This window comes from Podarcis tiliguerta (genome assembly GCF_965153285.1).
Source record: "Podarcis tiliguerta genome assembly, chromosome: 4".
Taxonomy (NCBI): Eukaryota; Metazoa; Chordata; class Lepidosauria; order Squamata; family Lacertidae; genus Podarcis; species Podarcis tiliguerta.
In genome coordinates this window covers 27,030,558-27,050,447 of record NC_139537.1, presented here as the reverse complement: position 1 = coordinate 27,050,447, position 19,890 = coordinate 27,030,558, and the positions used below count along the sequence as shown (strand labels likewise).

General features: G+C 45.1%; 1 protein-coding gene across 1 annotated transcript; it reads right to left on the bottom strand.

Moving 5' to 3' along the window:
• Nucleotides 1-1,289: 1,289 nt before the first annotated feature.
• Nucleotides 1,290-19,167, bottom strand: RFC3 (replication factor C subunit 3). Its single transcript, XM_083437183.1, has 9 exons — nt 18,945-19,167; nt 14,355-14,492; nt 10,664-10,731; nt 10,036-10,133; nt 7,696-7,877; nt 6,638-6,774; nt 6,434-6,532; nt 2,102-2,171; nt 1,290-1,588 (listed from the first exon to the last, which is right to left on the bottom strand). Exons 1-9 carry the CDS (start codon nt 19,029-19,031, stop codon nt 1,397-1,399), a joined length of 1,071 nt encoding a protein of 356 aa, XP_083293309.1. The 5' UTR covers nt 19,032-19,167; the 3' UTR covers nt 1,290-1,396.
• Nucleotides 19,168-19,890: the final 723 nt, after the last annotated feature.

Genomic DNA, 19,890 nt, shown 5'->3' with positions numbered 1-19,890 from the left:
GCGGTACCTATTTATCTACTTGCACTTGACGTGCTTTCAAACTGCTAGGTTGGCAGAAGCAGGGACCGAGCAACGGGAGCTCACCCCGTCGCAGGGATTCGAACTGCCGACCTTCTGATCGGCAAGTCCTAGGCTCTGTGGTTTAACCCACAGCGCCACCTGCGTATATACACACGTATATAATAAATCTTAATATTACAGTGGCTTTTCCCCTCTCCATTCCAGGGATCAGAGAGGATCCAAACTAGAATACAATATTTAATTACTGATCCTTAAGCCAATATCAAGTACTAGAATATTGCTCGAACAAATATTTAAACAACTCGGAAATATTAACAATCACTTGTAGATCGTTACTAGATGGGGAACATGTGGCCTACTAGATGTTGTCTGACTACAACTCCCATCATGACTGGTCAACTGAACTCAGTGCCACTGAACTCAGTTCATTACTTCTAGGTAAATATGCTTAAGCTACGGCTGCAAGGCCCCATCTGCACTACGCACTTAAAGCAGTATCATACCACTTTCAACAGTCATAACTTCTGCCAAAGAATTGTTTAAAATGTAGTTTGTTAAGGCTGTTGAGAGTTGTTAGAGGAGATGCTTGTTCCCCTCAAAGCTAGTTTCCAGGGTTCCCTAGGAAAAGAAGTTGATTGTTAGCGCACTCTGAGAATTGTAGCTGTGAGGAGAACTGGTGTCTCCTCACACTCCTCTCAGCACCCTTAACAAGCGACACTTCCCATGATTCTTTGGGGGAAGCCATGGCTGTTTAAAGTGGCATGACACAGCTTCAAATGCATAGTGCAGATGGAGCTTTAAAGCTGCAACAGATTTCTCCATCTCCCACCATCATGAAACCTATTCAAGATGGCACATTTGAAAATTCCCAAGATTAAGGTTCACAATCATGTTCCAGACCCAAAGTACAGTGGTACCTCAGGTTAAGTACTTAATTCGTTCCGGAGGTCCATTCTTAACCTGAAACTGTTCTTAACCTGAGGTACCACTTTAGCTAATGGGGCCTCTCGCTGCTGCTGCACCGCCGGAGCATGATTTCTGTTCTCATCCTGAAACAGAGTTCTTAACCTGAGGTATTATTTCTGGGTAAGCGGAGTCTGTAACCTGAAGCGTATGTAACCCAAGGTACCACTGTAATTAGGACTATCTCTTGAGGCAAAAGCATTCCGGGATCCTGGCACTTCCCTGCTGTCAAGTATGTGACTTCTTGTTTCCTAAAACAGTTTGGACATAAAAGGCCACATGGAACCATTTCAGAACACCTCAAATTCAGCACTTAGTATTTTATTGTCCAACACAGAAATGTACCGGTGACCTGTGGTTTGTACAGCTTTCTCGACAGAACTTGTCAGCATCCCAAAAAACATGAGGGCTCTCAGAACATCATGGCTTCTAGTCCGTCTTCCATAAACTTCTTATAGATGGCCATAAACTTAGCCACAAATGCTTCCAGGTGATAAATGGCCTTGCTGCCCAGCTGCAGCCGGTGCTCATAGAAAGCTGCCATCTGTGCAACCTCTCCTTTCAGTTGTCCATCACAGTTGTTCAGAAGTTCAGTCAGAAGGCCCTAAAACGAGCAATAGCCAACAGTGAGAGAATTGAAGGCTCTACGCCCTAGAATGTTATGGGTACCATGGGCACTCAACAATCCAGAAAGTTACCCTGCGAGAATCAAGCCATTCAAATGATAATCTCCGATTTGGTAGGAGGGGGAACATTGTCATACAAATAACAGAACTATTAATATCACATTTACAGAGATATGCAATATATACCTGGTCCCAGATGCCCCAGGAATTAGGAATGGAATTACAAGATGCAGAGCACTATCATTGAATCAGAGAACTGTAGAGTTGGAAGAGACCCTGATGATCATCTAGCCCAACCCCTTGCAATGCAGGAATATGAAGGGATCAAACTTGCAACCTTGGTGTCATCAGCACCACGCTCTTAACCAACTGAGCTATCCAGGCTGCACTATGAATGGTGAAAAATAAAAATGATTAACATGTGCATCCCAAGCTTCCATTTAACCCTAGTCTCTGTTACTAAACCAATTAATAATCACAACATCAGTTACCTTTATTATAATCTCTGGAGGAATGCAATGGGTTAAGAGTTCATAGAGTCGCCCACGAACTTCCAGGAGCCTGTTGGAATAAAATCATTGGAAAGCTAATGCTTGGTTTTAACTCACTGTAATGCAAAGTTTTAAGGTTTAGTAACTGGCTTTTAAGTCTTATTCATTCATTCATTCACTCATTCATTCATTCATTCATATATATATTCATTCAGCTATGACAATCTCAGTCAAATTACCAAGTCAGAAAATTCAGTTCTCAAAACATTCAAGCTCAATTTGTTTTTGCTTTTTAAATCATGGATGCACATAGCCCCAAGAACTCCAGGCTGGACGGGGTTAGGGATGGATCGGGGTGCATTTCTACTGGCAAAGAAAAACTTTGTTGGTGAGGGACAACGGACTATGCCCACTTAAAGCTCTGTGGGCATAGATCTACCAGCCGTAGGCCCTGAAGAAGGGTGTTCTGGGTGTCTGGCAGAGGAAGCCTTGGCTCTGCTGGATTCCAAGGCTCCTTTTCACTGCACCAGTGACGAGTGCCAGAGCACACGGAAACGCTGTTTATTTGTAAATATATATATACTAATATTGCATGTAGCATTGTGGGGTTAAACTTGTTAAGCCTGCAGATGAGGGGAACATCTCTGTAGTTGGGAATGAAGAGAAGATCTTCGTGCTCCTTGAGTTTTTGTGGCTCGGGAAGCGTAAGAGTCATGTAGCCAGAGGGTATATTTAGAGACTCAGAAGAATGCAGGAGCAGATAAAGGCATGATCTCAGCAGACAAAGGAACTGGAGCTTTTAAAATTTGGGAAACTGGACATCAGTCAATAGTGTTAAGGGACTATGTCTAGGAAGGGAGAGCTGGACTATATTTAACATACACTTTTTGCTCCATTGGGTGGAATGCTTTTCTGTGCATGTTAACTTCCCTTGTGCTTAATTTTTTTCCTAAGAACTGCCTTCATCTTTTTACTCAACTTTTAACTTTGTTTCATTTATTTAAAAGCACTAATGTGGTGGCGTTTGTTAATATAACCCCATGTCTAACCCTACCTTGAAGTGTTCTTGTGGAGACACAAAGGCAATTTTAGGTTGCCCAGTGAAAGGCAGCCTTGTAGAAAAAGATATTTGAAAGATATTTAATATATTTGAGAGAAATATATTATTTGTATTATGCTTCGTATGCCAATTCACTGGAACGCCAAGTGATTTAATTAAGTATGCCAACATTTCCAGTAGCAAAGCAAGTTTTTCCTCTTACATTTGGAGGACACTATAAGAGAAATTTTGAGCTTACCTAATTGTGAGATACCTGGTATAATTGTTTTGATCACCCTGAATAATCGCCTGAATCTGAAAGCCTAAAGCTGGCAAACTGCCAAAGCTAGCAAGCAATCCTGCAGCACTAGTCTCCTGAGCCGCGTTTTCCAAGTGGAACAGCTTGTTAACAGCAGCATAGTCAGTGCTCTGCAATTTCTAAACAAGGCTTACAACAGCGACAAACTTCTCTAGCATGTCATGGTCCAACACAAGGAAGTCTCAAAATGCTTGTTGGGATGCTTGAAATGACAGGAAACCATCTACAAGCCACAACAGTTGGCAGCAGTTCTGTAGTTAACGTGACAGTTGTCAATGTCTCTTGCACCTTTTAAAATCCTGAGTGTTGAAAAGAAATGATGAGGCAGGTACCTTGGAATTAAAAACAACTTCCTCCTGGCCCTGGATTTTACTGGCACCTGCGTCATTCAACCCCAATAGTCTCTTATAAAAAGGTAAAGGACCCCTGACAGTAAAGTCCAGTCGCGATAATGCTGGGATTGCGGCGCTCATCTCACTTTACTGGCCGAGGGAGCCGACATTTGTCCGCAGTTTTTCCGGGTCATGTGGCTAGCATGACTAAGCCACTTCTGGCGAAACTAGAGCAGTGCAAAGAAACGCCGTTTACCTTCCCGCCGGAGCGGTACCTATTTATCTACTTGTACTTTGATGTGCTTTCGAACTGCTAGGTTGGCAGGAGCAGGGACCGAGCAATGGGAGCTCACCCCGCTGCGGGGATTCGAACCGCTGACCTTCCGATTGGCAAGCCCAAGGCGCAGTGGTTTAGACCACAGCACCACCCGCATCCCTAAGTCTCTTATAGGCAGCTTCAAAGGCCCTGCTCCTCCATTTCAGCAAATGCTAGCCTGGGACCGAGCTAATAGGGAGTCCACCACTATGAAGCACGAACACTTATTTCACAACCACAGAGCTGCTATTGTCCAGAGATGCAGGATGTGTTCTAAAATTAGGCTGCTTGCTGTAAGATGGTAGGTAAGAGGGCACACAGGTTTTAAAAAAAAATAATTGTGAAGAGCAATCATGGAATTGTAGGCAGCCACCTCTTTTTCTACGCCTAAAGCAACAAGTAAAAAATAGCTCACATCAAAAAGGACCACACAGAGGGGAATCTGAGTTGAAAGCATTCATATATCTGCACCACACATTTAAAGAACTATTATGCCCTTGAAAGGTCATGGCTTTCCCCAAAGAATCCTGGGAGTTCAGCAGAGCAGTTTAACAATCAATCCCTCTTTCCAGGGGTTTCCAAGAAACTGTAGCTCTGTGAGGGGAACAGAGGTCTCCTAACAACTCTCAGCATCCTTAATGAACTACAGTTCCCAAGAAGCCATATAAATAGTGGCTTTAAATGTATGGTGCAAACGTGGCCCACTTCACACGCTGCCGTATCTCTTAAGAGTTTTAATGAGATCAGCAGCAGAACACATGACTAACGGTATCATCCGTTCACAGCAAGGAAGGATTCAGTGCTCCAAATTCACCATGACAGGATGTCATTTTGTTTCTGCCAATGCAGTATATCTAAAGCTAGACAAATGGCTGGCAGCTGTAAAGAGGGCAGCGACGAACGAGTGCCAACACCAGAGCACTTCATTGGCTGAAAAGAAAAAGTTTTACAGCACAAACAAATAAACAAAGATGCTCTCATCCGATCCAGCTGGAAATGCTTCATTGCACTGAGCAAGCAAGTTTGTTTTACAGCAGCCTGCTTCACTGCAGCTGTTTTTAGAATATCAAAGATGGCTGCTAACGGGAACTTGACTTCCCAGTGAGTTATGGCGACACGGACCATTCATAACGTAGGAATATACTGTGAGCAGGGCAGTGGGGTGGGATAAGGTGAAGAAAAGCTATGACAATGAACTGTAACGTTGCTCCCTGCCCCTGCTCAAGAAAAAGCAATTTGGTTCCTGAAATTCAGTCTGATTGTGCAGATAAAATTTAACTGATAGAATTCTACAAGCGAGCATCTCCATATGGCAGAGCTGCCAGGCACCATCCTGTCGCCCAGGCATCTTCGCTTGGTTGCGGGTGCAAAATGTGCCTGGCTAATTTCAAACACTGAGACCATAGCCATCGTGGCTAGTAGCTACTGTGATCTGCTCCAAAACAACAAGAATTTCTGTGAAGGAACTGCATCAGAAACTGGGATTTTAATATATAATTGTCTCATAGCGTGAGGTGCCCCGGAGGCAGAATACTGTATGTTACTGCCTGCAACAGATATACCGTATTTTTCGCCCCATAACGCGCACCGGCCCATAGGACGCACCTAGGTTGTTTTTTTTGGGGGGGGGGAATAAAGAAAAAAAATTATTCCCCCCCCCAGGCGCAGGGCTGGGGCGGGAAGCTGTCCCCCGAGCTTGTGGGGCTGGCGGTGGGGCTCTACTTAAGCCTGGAGAGCAAGAGGGGTCGGTGAGCACACACATTTCCCCTTCATTTTTGGAGGGGGAAAAGTGCGTCCTATAGGGCAAAAAATATGGTATTTGTTTAGGAAAACAGGTTGCCACTTTAGACCAGGTGAGACCACTTGCCCATCTAAGCCCAGTTTTGTGTATTATGATTGGCCGTGGTTCTCCAGGGTCTCAGGAAGAGAACAGTGTTTTCCATCACCAGCTACCTGCTTCTTTTAACTGGAAGTGAACCTGGGATCTTCTTCATACCATGCACATGCTTTTGGCTGCGAGGCTGTGCAGCAGTTTCAGGATTCCTGCATGCAGTTAACTATCCGCTTTCAGAAATCTTTTTCTCCAAACATTTACACAATGATATAAAAGCATGCTTAATACCTTAATGACCAAGGCTAACCTCATCAGCCTGAAATTTACTTCAATCAACTCCTACCGGGTTTTTATCAAGTTCCTGGAAATGCACTCTGTCTAGACATTCTAGCACACATAGTATTAAACTGCTACGCTGCATTTTAATATCAGACAACTTACAAGCACCATCCATTTTACAGCTAGGCATTGTCCCCCACCACACTGACCTACCTCTGCGGGGTCTGCTGACCAACAATGGCGTTTGCCGTCTCTCTCAGATATACCTCCCAGTCCGTCTCAGAAATGTCTTGGTCTGGAGTGAAAGGATACCTGTGCAACCAACAGCGATGACTTGCTTAAATACAAAACAAACAAACAAACAGCCCTTTTGTAACCAAAACTCCCTCCTGTATTCACCCATTCTTCTGGACTTACTGTTGCACCCGGCACGCCTCACACATCAGAAGGGCCTTTCGGAGATTTCGGCCGGACTTCTCTGCAATCCTCTGAGCAAGTTCTCTAGGAAGAACCAGACCCTCCTTCTTACACACAACGGACAATACGTTGCAGATCTAGAGATTCAACAGGGCAGTTAACAGTTTTGCATGGTACCTCACTTTCCCAAAATTCCAAGTATCTCCGCTCTAGTCAAAATTGCTGCAGCAGCCAGCTACGGGGGAAGTCCCTATATTATAAGAGGATACATGAAGGCATAAAGGAGCCAGTTTTACAAATAATGCTTGCAGGTGACCTGCGCCCACCTTCTGAGCCACCTCTTCCTTGCCACAAGCCTCATTTGCCAGCCCTCCTGGGTACCAGGTAAGAGCAAAGCGATGCCTTCCCAAGCGCATTCCTCCATGAAGGAATAAATTCCTTCCTGCTGCTCCTTGAGCCAGGGACAAAGCACACCAGCAGTTGCTCCCTGTATTCTTTACAGTAGGAGTGAGACAGACATACTACTAGCCGACCTCACAGGGTTGTAAGAAATACACAGATATGTTGATAAAGTGCCTTTGGCAACTACTTAACAAATTCTAAGTGGCTGATCTTTGGTATTTTCTAATTTCAGAGAAATGCTTGGAGAACTGTGGACTAGAGAACGCTTGGAACTAAGCACTGGTGGCAAAGTGAAGGCGTTTCAAAGACCTCCAACAGTTCTTTATCTCCCTCCCATGACTTATTACCTACCATTAGGTGTCCAGCTATTTCTTAGTCCACACACACTTCCGCCCCATTCCAATCCTTGCTAAACAAGGATTAGCAACCGCAGAAAAACAAGGATTAGCAACTGCAGAAAACCGCAGTCATGCAAAGTACTGTAAAGGGGAACCTAATTCGGAAGTGTTCCATGCACACAGAAACAGGATTAACTAGGCAGACAGAGTCAGGGGAAAATAAAGAACAAGGAATCCCAAATCAGGTATTTAAACTTGTTGCAGCCAACATTACACAGAGTAAAATGCAAGTGCACTGAGGGGCTGCCTTGAACCTACATCTTCAATGCTGGGCGCAGGCACTCGCACTGCAAGGCACCTGCTCCGGATAGGTGCAATGACTTTCGATGTAGAATTGCAACACAGAATTAATCTGCAGGTAGCCATATACTTCTCCATGGTTCGGCGCAAGGCATGCTGGGCATCTTTTGTAAGCTTGTCCACTTCAGTCAACAGCACCACTGAAAAACAAAACAAAAGCCACCCTTTATCATGCTCTCACAGAGTCTATCTTAACTTGGCTTTTCGCTTCCGCTGATACAATGGGACAGGATTAGATAAAACCTTCCCACTTGTGCCTTTTCCACTGAAGTTCCCGGGAGGTGCGTCCCCACGGTGCAATCCTGCGCTGATGGCAGTTTGTGTAAATATTCTAACCATAAGTCTGGGAAAGACACATCACCTGAAACAGCCAGGGAATGGCCGGCTTAGCCCTGACAGCGTGGAAGAGGGGTTCTTGCAACTGGGATGCCTCTGTCCTTGCTTTGAACCCGGGATCTTCCGCTTACCATTTCCAGCATCTCCAGGCAAGGCTAAGAAAAGAACCTGTTTAAAACTCTGGAGAACGACTGCAAGTCGGTGTGGACCATCCTAGTATTCTCAAGTGTTGTTGGACAACACGCCCATCATCTGTGACCACTTAGCTGGCTGGGACTGATGGGAGTTGTATTCCAACAATATGTATGACTTGCTTATATGGCAGCTTCCTATGTTCACATGGGTCTTTCCCACGAGAGAAGCACTTTACCAGGAAGGAAGGTACTACATAGCAGCGGTGGGGGGGGGGCGGGGGCACAGAGAGAGAGAGACTCTGCATTCAACCTCGTCCATGTGATTAGGAAGTATTTACATATGCATGACATCGCAGTACAATGAAATGTCTTCCTTATTGTTCTGTATGAGTGAGTGTGACAAGTCAGGAACTGGCTTGAGCTGGTGCTACTTTTGCAAAAAAATAAAAATAAAAAAGCAACACTACGTTGCCACTTCCCACCAATAATAATGACTAAAAAGCCAGCTTAGTTCAGCCAAAGAAAACTGATGATCAGCTGAAGCCGATGAATGAATATTGTTACAGAGCCAATGCACACTGCTGCAAATCTTTTATATCCAAGGTTCAAAAGGTATTTGTTTAAAGCATTTTTTACCCAGCTCTTCAGCTGAAAAGGCTCCCAGAGCAGCTTACAAAGATCAGAAATAAAGAGTCCTTGCCCTCAGGCTTACAATCTAAACGACAGGACACACAAGGAAAGGGACTTGGGAGGGAGGCAGAAAAAAGAAGAAGCTATGTCAAGCGCTTGTTCTTAGTTACACAATTCAGATCACTGGATTCAGAGGCCAGAGAGCCAACCTTTACAGGTAGTAATGATGATACCATTGCTATTAAAAGAATCAACACTGTAAACTGAAGATTGCATTTGGCTGCAATAAGCTTAAGAGCTGATGCTCTACAGCAGGCATTGGCAAACTCCGGCCCACTAGATGTTTTTTGGGACTACAATTCCCATGATCCCTAGCTAACAGAACCAGTGGTCAGGGATGATGGGAATTGTAGTCCAAACATCTGGAGGGCCGGAGTTTGCCAATGCCTGCTCTACAGGGGCGTGGGGAGTTTCAAATGTTGCAAAACCAAGAGTCTCTCATGTAGCTTGTTAAGTCTGCCAAGCATATTGCTACTGCAATATCGCCCTCATGTAAACAGATTATCTGCCTCTGATTCTATCTGCCAGATCAGGCTCAACAATAGACCATTCTACGCTGCATGCAGAAGGTCCCCTTTGAGACATTTGCAAGTAGGGCTGCAAAAGACTGCCTGTCTGAAACCCTGGAGAGCCCCTGCCAGTCAGTGCAGACAATATGGAGCTAGATGGACCAAGGATCTCACTGGGTATAAGGCAGCTTCCTAGGTTCCTAAGTGAAGGGAACTATACAGTATTTTGAGAATACAAAGTCACAGAAGAATCAATAGGTGAGAAGAGTCTAGACACCTTCTAACACATACAAACCTCCCACTTTCTAAATACCATGAAGCTCAGAGCAAAAATTCAAACATCAACAGCTATGGATCTTTTGGACAATTATTACAATTACAGAAATAAACTGGAGTTATATATACTATTATCTAGAACACAAGTATTTCAATTTCCCCCCCTCATTTCTGAAATACATGCATTTCTGTTGGGGAACTACTAATATTTCTGGAAATTTTGTATCTCTAAAAGTGACAGAAGACAAAAAGAGCTGGAGAATATAAAGAATTTACAATATTCAAGTACACGGCTGATCTTGTGCAAAGTACTGCAAGATATTTTTCTTCAAGGTTATTGCTCATTTACAGACCTTTAAAATCTCGCTGGGTGCTTGTCTCAAGTTGCTGTGACTGAGCTAATGTCTTCAGTAATTCCTGAATTACCACCCGGTCACTGTTTCCTGCATCACTGAAAATAAGTTCAGATTAAAATATGATACTCAAGGAGGGTGCAGTGCATGGCTGGGGAGGGTCCCATGAGCCAGACAGAGAGGGCTGGAGGGCCACATATGCGAACAATTCCTTAAAGATATACAGCCATACCTCGGAAGTCGAAGGAATCCATTCCGAAAGTCCGTTGGTTCGGAAACCAAGGCGTGGCTTCTGATTGGCTGCAGGAAGCTCGTGCAGCCAATCAGAAGCTACGTTGGACATTCAGGTTCCAAAGAACATTCGCAAACCGGAGCACTCACTTCCGGCGTTCAAGAGCCAAAACGTTCAATTCGCAAGGCATTCAGGATCCACGTTACGACTGTACTTTGGTTTCTTTAACAGTAAAGCTGGAGCTAGCTTTAAAATTGCAACAATAAAACAAGGGTCTTCTAGCACCTCGGTAGTTTTTGCTGCAATGGGCTATAAAATTTACTCCTCTGAAAATTATAAGAATTGCAAAATTCCCACAGCCTCTTACTGGATCTTGTGAGCTTACTGCAAACATACCTTGGGTTAACTTCAAGGTGATAGTTGCTGGCAATAGTGCTAATTTCAATCTTCTTTTTAGAAGGCGCCTGAAAAGAAAGATTATTAAAGAAAAAAATGCATTTTAAAGAGATCAGTGACGGAAAGACTTAGCTGAAATCAGTGGGTTATGAATACAGGCTTCAAAAACCACCCACTGCTAACTGCTTAGCATGAACTGAGTTGAAGGACTTGAAGGGCTTAACGGCACCCAGGCTGCAATGCACCAGGGAAACTACGAGATAAAGAGACTCAGCGTGAAAATGGCGGCAGGTGGAGTGGCATGCAAGGAAAAGAGTAACACCCTGGGTTCAAAGCTCTCAAATTCAAGCAGAATGCTAACCTCTTGGAAAGGATGGGATGTGCCCCAGTTCGCATGGCGCTTTGAATCATAGTTTAAAACTAAGGTTTCATGCAAATGAGCAGCGTGGTCAAGCACACTACTCAGAAGTTCCTTCTCCTTCTCTGCCATGAAACTGACTTGTCATGCTGTCCAAAGCTGGGTTCATGATATGCAATTCTATCAGGCTGCCTCTGGCTTGCCTTTTCTCTGAACTAAAAAGCACCCCAAATCTCCTCATCAGGAAGTTGCTGCTCCCTCTGAATCATTTTCATCCCCCTTTTCTAAAACCTGTTACAGTTCTACAATATCCTTTTGGAGTTGAGGTGACCGGAACTGTACAGATTTGTATATCAGCCTTATGATATTGTTTGTTTTCCCTTCCTTTCTTAATGATCCCTAGCATGGCGTTCCAGCTCTTTTCACAGCTGCTGTATATTGGGTTGACATCTCAATCAAGTTAGACACTATGACCCCAAGGACTTGTTCCTGATCAGTCACCACCAGTTCATGATCTTCAGCTTCTAATATTGTGGTTTTAAGCAACTCACAAGCATTTTGGGGATATTTGACACCTTTGTCCTTGTCTTTCAGCTTTCTTTCTTACCAATCCCCTCATCTGGAGGAAGATCTCTCTTTTGAAGTCAAATGTAACCATGTTGGGTTCTCTACGCAATTCTTCATTTACTCATATATTTCATTTAATAGCACTATGGTTACTGTTCCAAACTGCTTCACCAACACTTCTTACACCGGATCCTGGGCAGGACTTACCGTATTTTCCCGTCTGCAGGACACCCCCTTCTTTAAGACACCCCCCCCAATTTTAGGAAAATGAGGAGAGATGGCCCAAAGTTGTTGAGCCTCTCCCCACACACAGCTGTGGGCAGGAAACACTCTCTAGGTCAGCCTTTCTCAACCTGTGGGTCCCAGATGTTGTTGAACTACAACTCCCATCACCCCTAGCTAGCATGGCCAGAGCTCAGGGATGATGGGAGTTGTAGTCCAACAACATCTGGGGACCCACAGGTTGAGAACCACTGCTCTAGATCATTTCCCGCGTGCAGCGGCATCAGGGGAAGTTGCGCCCGGGAACACAACCTCCTCTGATGCCACTGCGTGGGAAACGATCCAGGGAGCGCCAGCTGCACGCAGCAGCATCGGGGGAATTTGCGCTCCCGCCAACGAGCTGGCTGGCGGCACACCACTTCTCCCACCCCACCCCCAATGCCACTATCTGTGTATTGGACGACCCGTGTTTTCTTGACATGATTTTTGAGTGAAAAAGCCTCATCCAATACATGGAAAAATATCTTACGTCCAGGGTCATTGCCCTTCTGGTCAGTTCCATGACCAACTGTCCTTGGGCAAAGTCATTTGGGGTATCTATAGAGATTTTACATTATACTTCCAGATTCTCTGTAAGAAGATTACAATTTCCCAATTTCTTGTACATTGAACTTGCGTCGCTTCCGATTTTGGGAACTAATAATATTGATAAGAACTTCATTCTACTTCTCTAAAAACATACTTCACGTGTACAGTAAGGCTTTCAAGTATACCTTTTACCCACGGTGATTAAATAGACCTTATCTAGTTCAGATCAAACTACAAAATGAAGCTATACAGACACTGAAGCATCAGTCTGCTCTGCCCTATTTTAGTTTAAAAGTGCTAACCTTCACATCTCTTTCTGTGCTTATATTAATAACATGCCACTACTTTATATGCAGGGATTTTGAAGATGATGAAAAAGACATTTGTCAAGTTCCGCCCATAGCTAGATGCCAAAGGGCCCTCAGATAGGAAAGCATCTGACAGGAAGGGAAGCTGATATTTTGAAAGACTATCTACTTAAAACTGTTCCACTTAAAACTCCCCAGCATTAAGACGTTTGCAGGCACAACATGTTCCCATAATGTCTTATTAACTTAAGCAGGAAAATTTAATTTAAAAAGAAATAAAAATGGCAACAGAGACCGTTTGCACAATGCTTTGGAAATATCTGTCTTCTCCAAGAACTCTGCTGATTACTAACCACTCGCTTTGCAATTTGCTGATTAAAATGCAAGCTTTTCCCAAAAAAGATTTTTGAATCGATAGAAAGAAAATCTTTAGTAATAGATTTTCCAGGGGCTGTTTTCACTCCCCAAGCAGCTAACTATGCAAAGAGTTCATTATGTTTGTTGAAAACATCACTTTGCAAATACTTCTTATCAAGTTATTGGTGGCATGTGAGAAAGCAATAATAATTAGCCTGTGAAGCCCACAATAAAGACGAACTGGTTTCTTGACACTAACTGCAGGCTTCAGCCTGAGACAGCAGGAAATGTAAGCTAAGTGCCCGACTAAATCATTTCAAATATCACACAACTGAAGGGAGATAATAGTACCGGTAAATCCTTGGCAGTGATTTGCCAGGAAGAATTCCTCCAGCACAGAATGTTTACAGCCTAATCAAGTGCTAATTCATAATAGGAGGAAACAGCCACTGGTTATTTAACCAACTGTGGAAATGGTGCTTAAACTGCCTGTAGGTCCTTTTCCAGCCTGGACACAAAAGGGCAAAAGTGTGTAGACAGCCATAGACATGCCTTCTCCACTTCCAAACTTTGCAGACTTAGGGTGGAGGTCTGAAGGGGCCTGTAAGTGTGTTTGCCTGGACGCATGTACAAGCCCACACATTATCAGGGTGCACAATTGCAAGGAAGCTGGGAAATACATTCAGGTAAACATGGGACGCGGGTGGCACTGTGGGTTGAACCACTGAGTCTAGGACTTGCCGATCAGAAGGCTGGCGGTTCGAATCCCTGCAACGGAGTGAGCTCCCGTTGCTCGGTCCCTGCTCCTGCCAACCTAGCAGTTCGAAAGCAAGTGCAAGTAGATAAATAGGTACCGCTCCGGCGGGAAGGTAAACGGCGTTTCCGTGCGCTGCTCTGGTTCGCCAAAAGTGGCTTAGTCATGCTGGCCACATGACCCGGAAGCTGTACGCCAGCTCCCTCGGCCAGTAAAGCGAGATGAGCGCCGCAACCCCAGAGTTGGCCACGACTGGACCTAATGGTCAGGGGTCCCTTTACGTGCTCAGCAGTTGGGAGCGAAAGGGGGAGAACTGGAGATATTGGATTGCCCTGATCTGTGTACCCCTTTGGACATCAGGGAGTGAGGAACCTCAGGCCTAGGGGACAAATATAGTCTATGCACGTTTGCCCTCCTGCATCCAGGTCGGAAATTAAAAACTAGCATGCATTGAAATGTGCTGGCTTTTCCTGCATTATGTTGACAGTCAACATCTTTATCTCATTTTGTAAAGATGAAGTTAGGGCAGATTCTTACTGTTATGCTCTGATGTTCGATCCTCAGCTTCTCCACTCCAGAGCCATACAGTTCTCTCAGCAGGCACATGATTCTGGTCTTTTTTCCAGCTCCTGAAGGCCCATACACTAACAGATGAGGAAAGTCGCCACACTGAACCTGTCAAATGGAATACAGTAAAACTGAATTACAGTAATGTCTCAGTCAGCATCATGCTTGGTCAGCATCATAAACATACAGAATGATACATATTTTAGTATACCGTTCCCCACACTAGTTTTACAGCCCTTCACAATGTTGTCTTTTCCTTTGGAAGGCCATCGATTTAGACATGAGCACAAAATAGAGAGTTCAAGAGGACATGAAACTGTGACCGTGCATGGCGTGAGTCTGATAAAAGCCCTTGGTGCATCAGGTTTTCTAGGAGTCAGGTGGCTTGAGAACACATCCCAAAACAAACTAGGGCCAGGAAGACCAGAGTTCAAATCCCCACTCAATCATGAATCTCGGGCAGGCCTTCAACTCTCAGCCTAACCTACCTCACAAGGTTGTTGTGAAGATAATATAGAGAAGGAGAGAAGGAGGTGTGCCCCCTTGAGATCATTGGAGGAAAGGTGGGATATAAATGGAATAAAAATAAAAATAGTCAGAAAGTGGCATACAGTAAACTTAAAAATAACTTTGAGAACCCAATTTTTAATAAACGAATGCAGAATTTTGTTGCAAGCCATAGACACCCTTATCCAGGGGTGTAGCCAGGATTTTTGTTGGGGGGGCAGGACTTTCGTTAGGGCGGGACAGAACCGACATGATTGGTCAGTTAGTTAAGTATTTCTATTGTTTTACTTGATGGGGGGGCAGCTGCCCCCCCCCCGGCTTATTTGGGCATTGAGCACTAGGATCAAAGAGCTGGAAGGACCTCAAAGGTAATCTGGTTCAACCTTCTGCTGTTAAAGGAAATCCACAATCACAGCATCTCCAATAGGTCAAAATCTAGCCTCGGGTGGAAAATGAAAGAAAGCGCACCACCTTTTGAAGCAAGCTAAAGGACTGGAATTCAGTTGCAAAGCACTTTTTCCCCCTTTGTTTTTTGCACAAAATGGTCTGCAGAGTAAAGGTTTCAGTTCTCTGACATCTCTAGCCAGGTAGTCCTGGAGAGCTGTTGCTGCCACTAGCCATTGTAGAAAATAATGGGCTAGATGAAACAACCATCTGATTCCATACAGGGTAGTTTCCTAGTTTCCTAATGGATCAGGTTAGAATGTGAACGACCTGAGTGCCCCAAGCTACTCAACTGAGTTCTCTCTATCATACAAGACTGCCAGTATCATAGGATGCCAAAAAAGAATATTTTGGGATTCACTGGTTCATTCTGCCAGGTTTACGTACATCTTTCATACTTTAGCCACTGCGCCTAGCTCCATTTAATCTGTGGTTGACTGCATTCCAGAACCAGGCCTGTCTTGTATCACAGGAGCCAACCCTTGAAATCTGTGTCAGATGAACTATTTTAACCCCCAAAAAATCGCTTTTTGCAACAGAGCAATTGCATATTTTGTGGTCAAGAGTACACCAAGTGTTCCTACTTCATTTCAGATCTGACAAACAACGTATTACAGTGGCACCAAGTTAATCATAGAATCATAGAATCATAGAATCATAGAGTTGGAAGAGACCACAAGGGTCATCGAGTCCAACCCCCTGCCAAGCAGGAAACACCATCAGAGCACTCCTGACATATGGTTGTCAAGCCTCTGCTTAAAGACCTCCAAAGAAGGAGACTCCACCACACTCCTTGGCAGCAAATTCCACTGTCGAACAGCTCTTACTGTCAGGAAGTTCTTCCTAATGTTTAGGTGGAATCTTCTTTCTTGTAGTTTGGATCCATTGCTCCGTGTCCGCTTCTCTGGAGCAGCAGAAAACAACCTTTCTCCCTCCTCTATGTGACATCCTTTTATATATTTGAACATGGCTATCATATCACCCCTTAACCTCCTCTTCTCCAGGCTAAACATGCCCAGCTCCCTTAGCCGTTCCTCATAAGGCATCGTTTCCAGGCCTTTGACCATTTTGGTTGCCCTCCTCTGGACACGTTCCAGTTTGTCAATGTCCTTCTTGAACTGTGGTGCCCAGAACTGGACACAGTACTCCAGGTGAGGTCTGACCAGAGCAGAATACAGTGGCACTATAACTTCCCTTGATCTAGACGCTATACTCCTATTGATGCAGCCCAGAATTGCATTGGCTTTTTTAGCTGCCGCGTCACACTGTTGGCTCATGTTAAGTTTATACATAGACAATTACCCTGGGGTAAATCATCTTTCCATAAACAAGCCACCAAACATGAACAGCAGCAGCTAGAGTTAGAGAGAAAAAGTTCTGGGAGGAGATCACCAAAGTTAATGCTTTGGTACTTGAGCCTGTCTAATATGTATTCTTTAACCTAGAAGCCCTATTCCCAAATCCCTAATGGATGGTGAGTGTTGAAGAGAAAACATAACACAAAGACCACCACCCCCAAAAAACATTCTTTTTTTACATGTTCCAGGATTGAGCTTTTTGCTCAAATCAAACCACAGGAGCCAAACTCCAAAACCAAGACACAATGGCATTGTGATGTTCGCTTTCCCCCTCCCACACTGCAACCCAAAAATAATTATTTGTGCAATCAAAGGCACAGGTAAAGGTAAAGGGACCCCTGACCGTTAGGTCCAGTCGTGGCTGACTCTGGGGTTGCAGCGCTCATCTCGTTTTGTTGGCCGAGGGAGCCGGCGTACAGCTTCTGGGTCATGTGGCCAGCATGTCTAAGCCGCTTCTGGTGAACCAGAGCAGTGCATGGAAACGCCATTTACCTTCCCGCCGGAGCGGTACTTATTTATCTACTTGCACTTTGGCATGCTTTCGAACTGCTAGGTTGGCAGGAGCAGGGACCGAGCAACTGGAGCTCACCCCATCACGGGGATATTGTTGTTAGCCACCCTGAGCCCGGCTTAGGCTGGGGAGGGCGGGATATAAATAAAATTTATTATTATTATTCGAACCGCCGACCTTCTGATCGGCAAGCCCTAGGCTCTGTGGTTTAACCCACAGCGCCACCCGCATCCCTTTTTAATCAAAGGCATACCATTGCTTAAAGTCCACTGGAATTGGAGCATTCTTAAGTTTGCAGTGGATTTTATGTTGCCCTGGGTTCAATTTACTTAGTAGCCATGTTCTCTGTCTTGGAAGTGTGATACTATCACAAATTACGGGTGCTGCAAACAGAGACAGACAGTATAAGCTGCCTTATACTGAGATATACCACTGGCCCATCCAATCCTGTGTACAACAGCCTCCCCACTCCATATGTTTTGGATTACACCTTCCAATAGCCCCAGCCACCAGGGTCATGCTGATGAGGACCGATGGGAGTTGTGGTCCAAAATATCTGGACTGGAAGTCACCAGGCTGGGGAAGGCTGGTCTATACTGAGAGCCAGCCACTCTCCAGGGCTGCAGACAAGTCTTTCTAGCCCTACTGCCAAACGCTAAACTTGATTACCATTCAAGCTTTGAATTAAAAGGTCACAGGCTGCATCTCTAGCATTTCATGGACTTTCTGCCCTACTATTTTACACTGGAGTTTTTTCTCTAAACATGTATGCCTGCATGTGTAAATATTCTTGCCAACTGACATATTTTGTGCTTATGATGAAAACAGTTCAGGTCTACGAAAGCTCATGCCCCAACCGTTCTTGTACGGTACGGTATTTGGTACTCCCAAATACCAGAATTTTTGCTTTGCATCTGCTGTTGAGCACCATCATGAGGGAGAGAAGCTACGCTGTTTTTCCAAACCAGGGTTCAGTACCTAGATAGGTGAGGCGGTAACAAGGAGAAATAAATGCACCTGAGGACATACACAATGCATTTTTGTCATCGCAGCTTGCCCCCTCCAAATGTATCCAAGAGCCTGACTTAACTTGAGCTCACGCATCAGCCACATAGAGAGCATTCTCAGTTAGCAGGCATGCACATATGCTCACTGCACATGCTCAGATGCTTTTCTTTTTCTTATTACTTCATGTACTGCAGGACTGAAATCAATTCCAAGACTGCTCTTTGGCTGGAACCAAGCCTGGCGCTATCAGTAGGTCAACTAGGCAACTGCCTAGGGCACAGACTTCATAGGGGTGCAGTACTGACCTTTGAGGGGCACAGTTTCGTACAGATTCACTGGATTTGTGTACTGAAACACTTTCTTTGGCATTTGAGAAAGATAACCAAATATTGTCGCATTGCCTAGTCTTGCAATTTAAATTAAATTTAGCAGTTCAAGTTTTGTGCTTTTCATTTTTTTCCTACATCTGTTTTTGAAAATTGAAGGAAGAAGAAGGAGGAGGAGGAGGAGGAGGAGGAGGGTGGTGCAAATAGGTAGCTCTGCCTAGCACCGGCTCTTGCTATAACCCAATAAAACAGGAAAGAAGGGGGGTGGGTCTTTGAAGCTACTGCGGAGAGCAAAAACTCGCCAATACCCGAGGACCAGCGTGTCCAAAAGCCGCCGAAGAGATAAGAAAGAGAAGGGCACCCGAGCATGTGCAGAGCGCCAGCCGCCTCTCTCCCTCTCTCTCACCAGGTTGCGAAGCTGCGCTGCCTGATCCCGGTGATAGTCCACTTTGCCGAGGGAGTTCGGCCGGTACTTGTCCACCCAGAGACTCATGGCCACGATCCGGGGGGCGGGGAGAGAAAGAACCGGATTGCAAAAAAAATAAATAAAAAGCGCGCGCTCCGCTGCCGCGCTCCCGCCCACGATAGGCGACTCAAGCGCCGCCACCGCCCCGTGAAACGTCACCGAGCATGCGCAAGAGCTCCTCGTTCTGGTCTTCAGCCTCGGCTCTTTCACTTCCGCCAGTTCGATCGAATCTGGGCCCCGCCTTCCTCGCTTACGGTGGCCGCCTGGGGATAAAATAATGAAACAAAGGGAAGCTTAACGCAGGCGGCGAAGTGGAGCGCAGCGCGCGGCGCCTCGTGCAGGAGATCGCGGCGCTGGCGGGGGATGCCCACGTGCCATGAGTTTTCTGGGCCACAGTGTTCCGAAGAATTTGTGCTTTGAGTCACCTGCTCAGCAGCAGCGGGCAGTATTTGCTTATTGCTTTGTGTTCTGCCTTTGCTCACGATTCCATAGAATCATAGAAGTGGAGAGGTGGAAGGGATCCCAGGGGTCATCTAGTCCAACCCCCCCCCCCGCAATGCAGGAATCTCAGCTACATCCTACATGGCAGGTGGCCATCCAACCTCTGCTTTAAAACCTCCACAACCTCCCGAAGGAGTCCGTTGCACTGTCAAACTGCTAAATTATTGGGATTAAAACATTTTTAATTTTTTTAATGTATTGTGTGTTTTTATATTGTGATTTTATGTCATAACTGCCCTGAGACCTGTGGGTATAGGGCAGTATACAAACTTAATTAATAATAGTGGTGCCCAGAACTAGATACAGTACTCCAGATGCAGTCTGACTGAGGCAGCACAATCCTTTCTGCCACCGCCACCCCACCCCCCCTTTAGCCTCCACAACA

What these genes read in the sequence shown, in the direction of transcription:
- RFC3 (XM_083437183.1), bottom strand. Translation starts at nt 19,031, where the DNA reads ATGAGTCTCTGGGTGGACAAGTACCGGCCGAACTCCCTCGGCAAAGTG. An exon ending in CAGCGCAGCTTCGCAACCTG is followed by an intron (nt 14,493 to 18,944) that starts GTGAGAGAGAGG and finishes TCCATTTGACAG; the next exon opens with GTTCAGTGTGGCGACTTTCC. An exon ending in CTGCGCCCAGCATTGAAGAT is followed by an intron (nt 6,775 to 7,695) that starts GTAGGTTCAAGG and finishes TTGAATCTCTAG; the next exon opens with ATCTGCAACGTATTGTCCGT.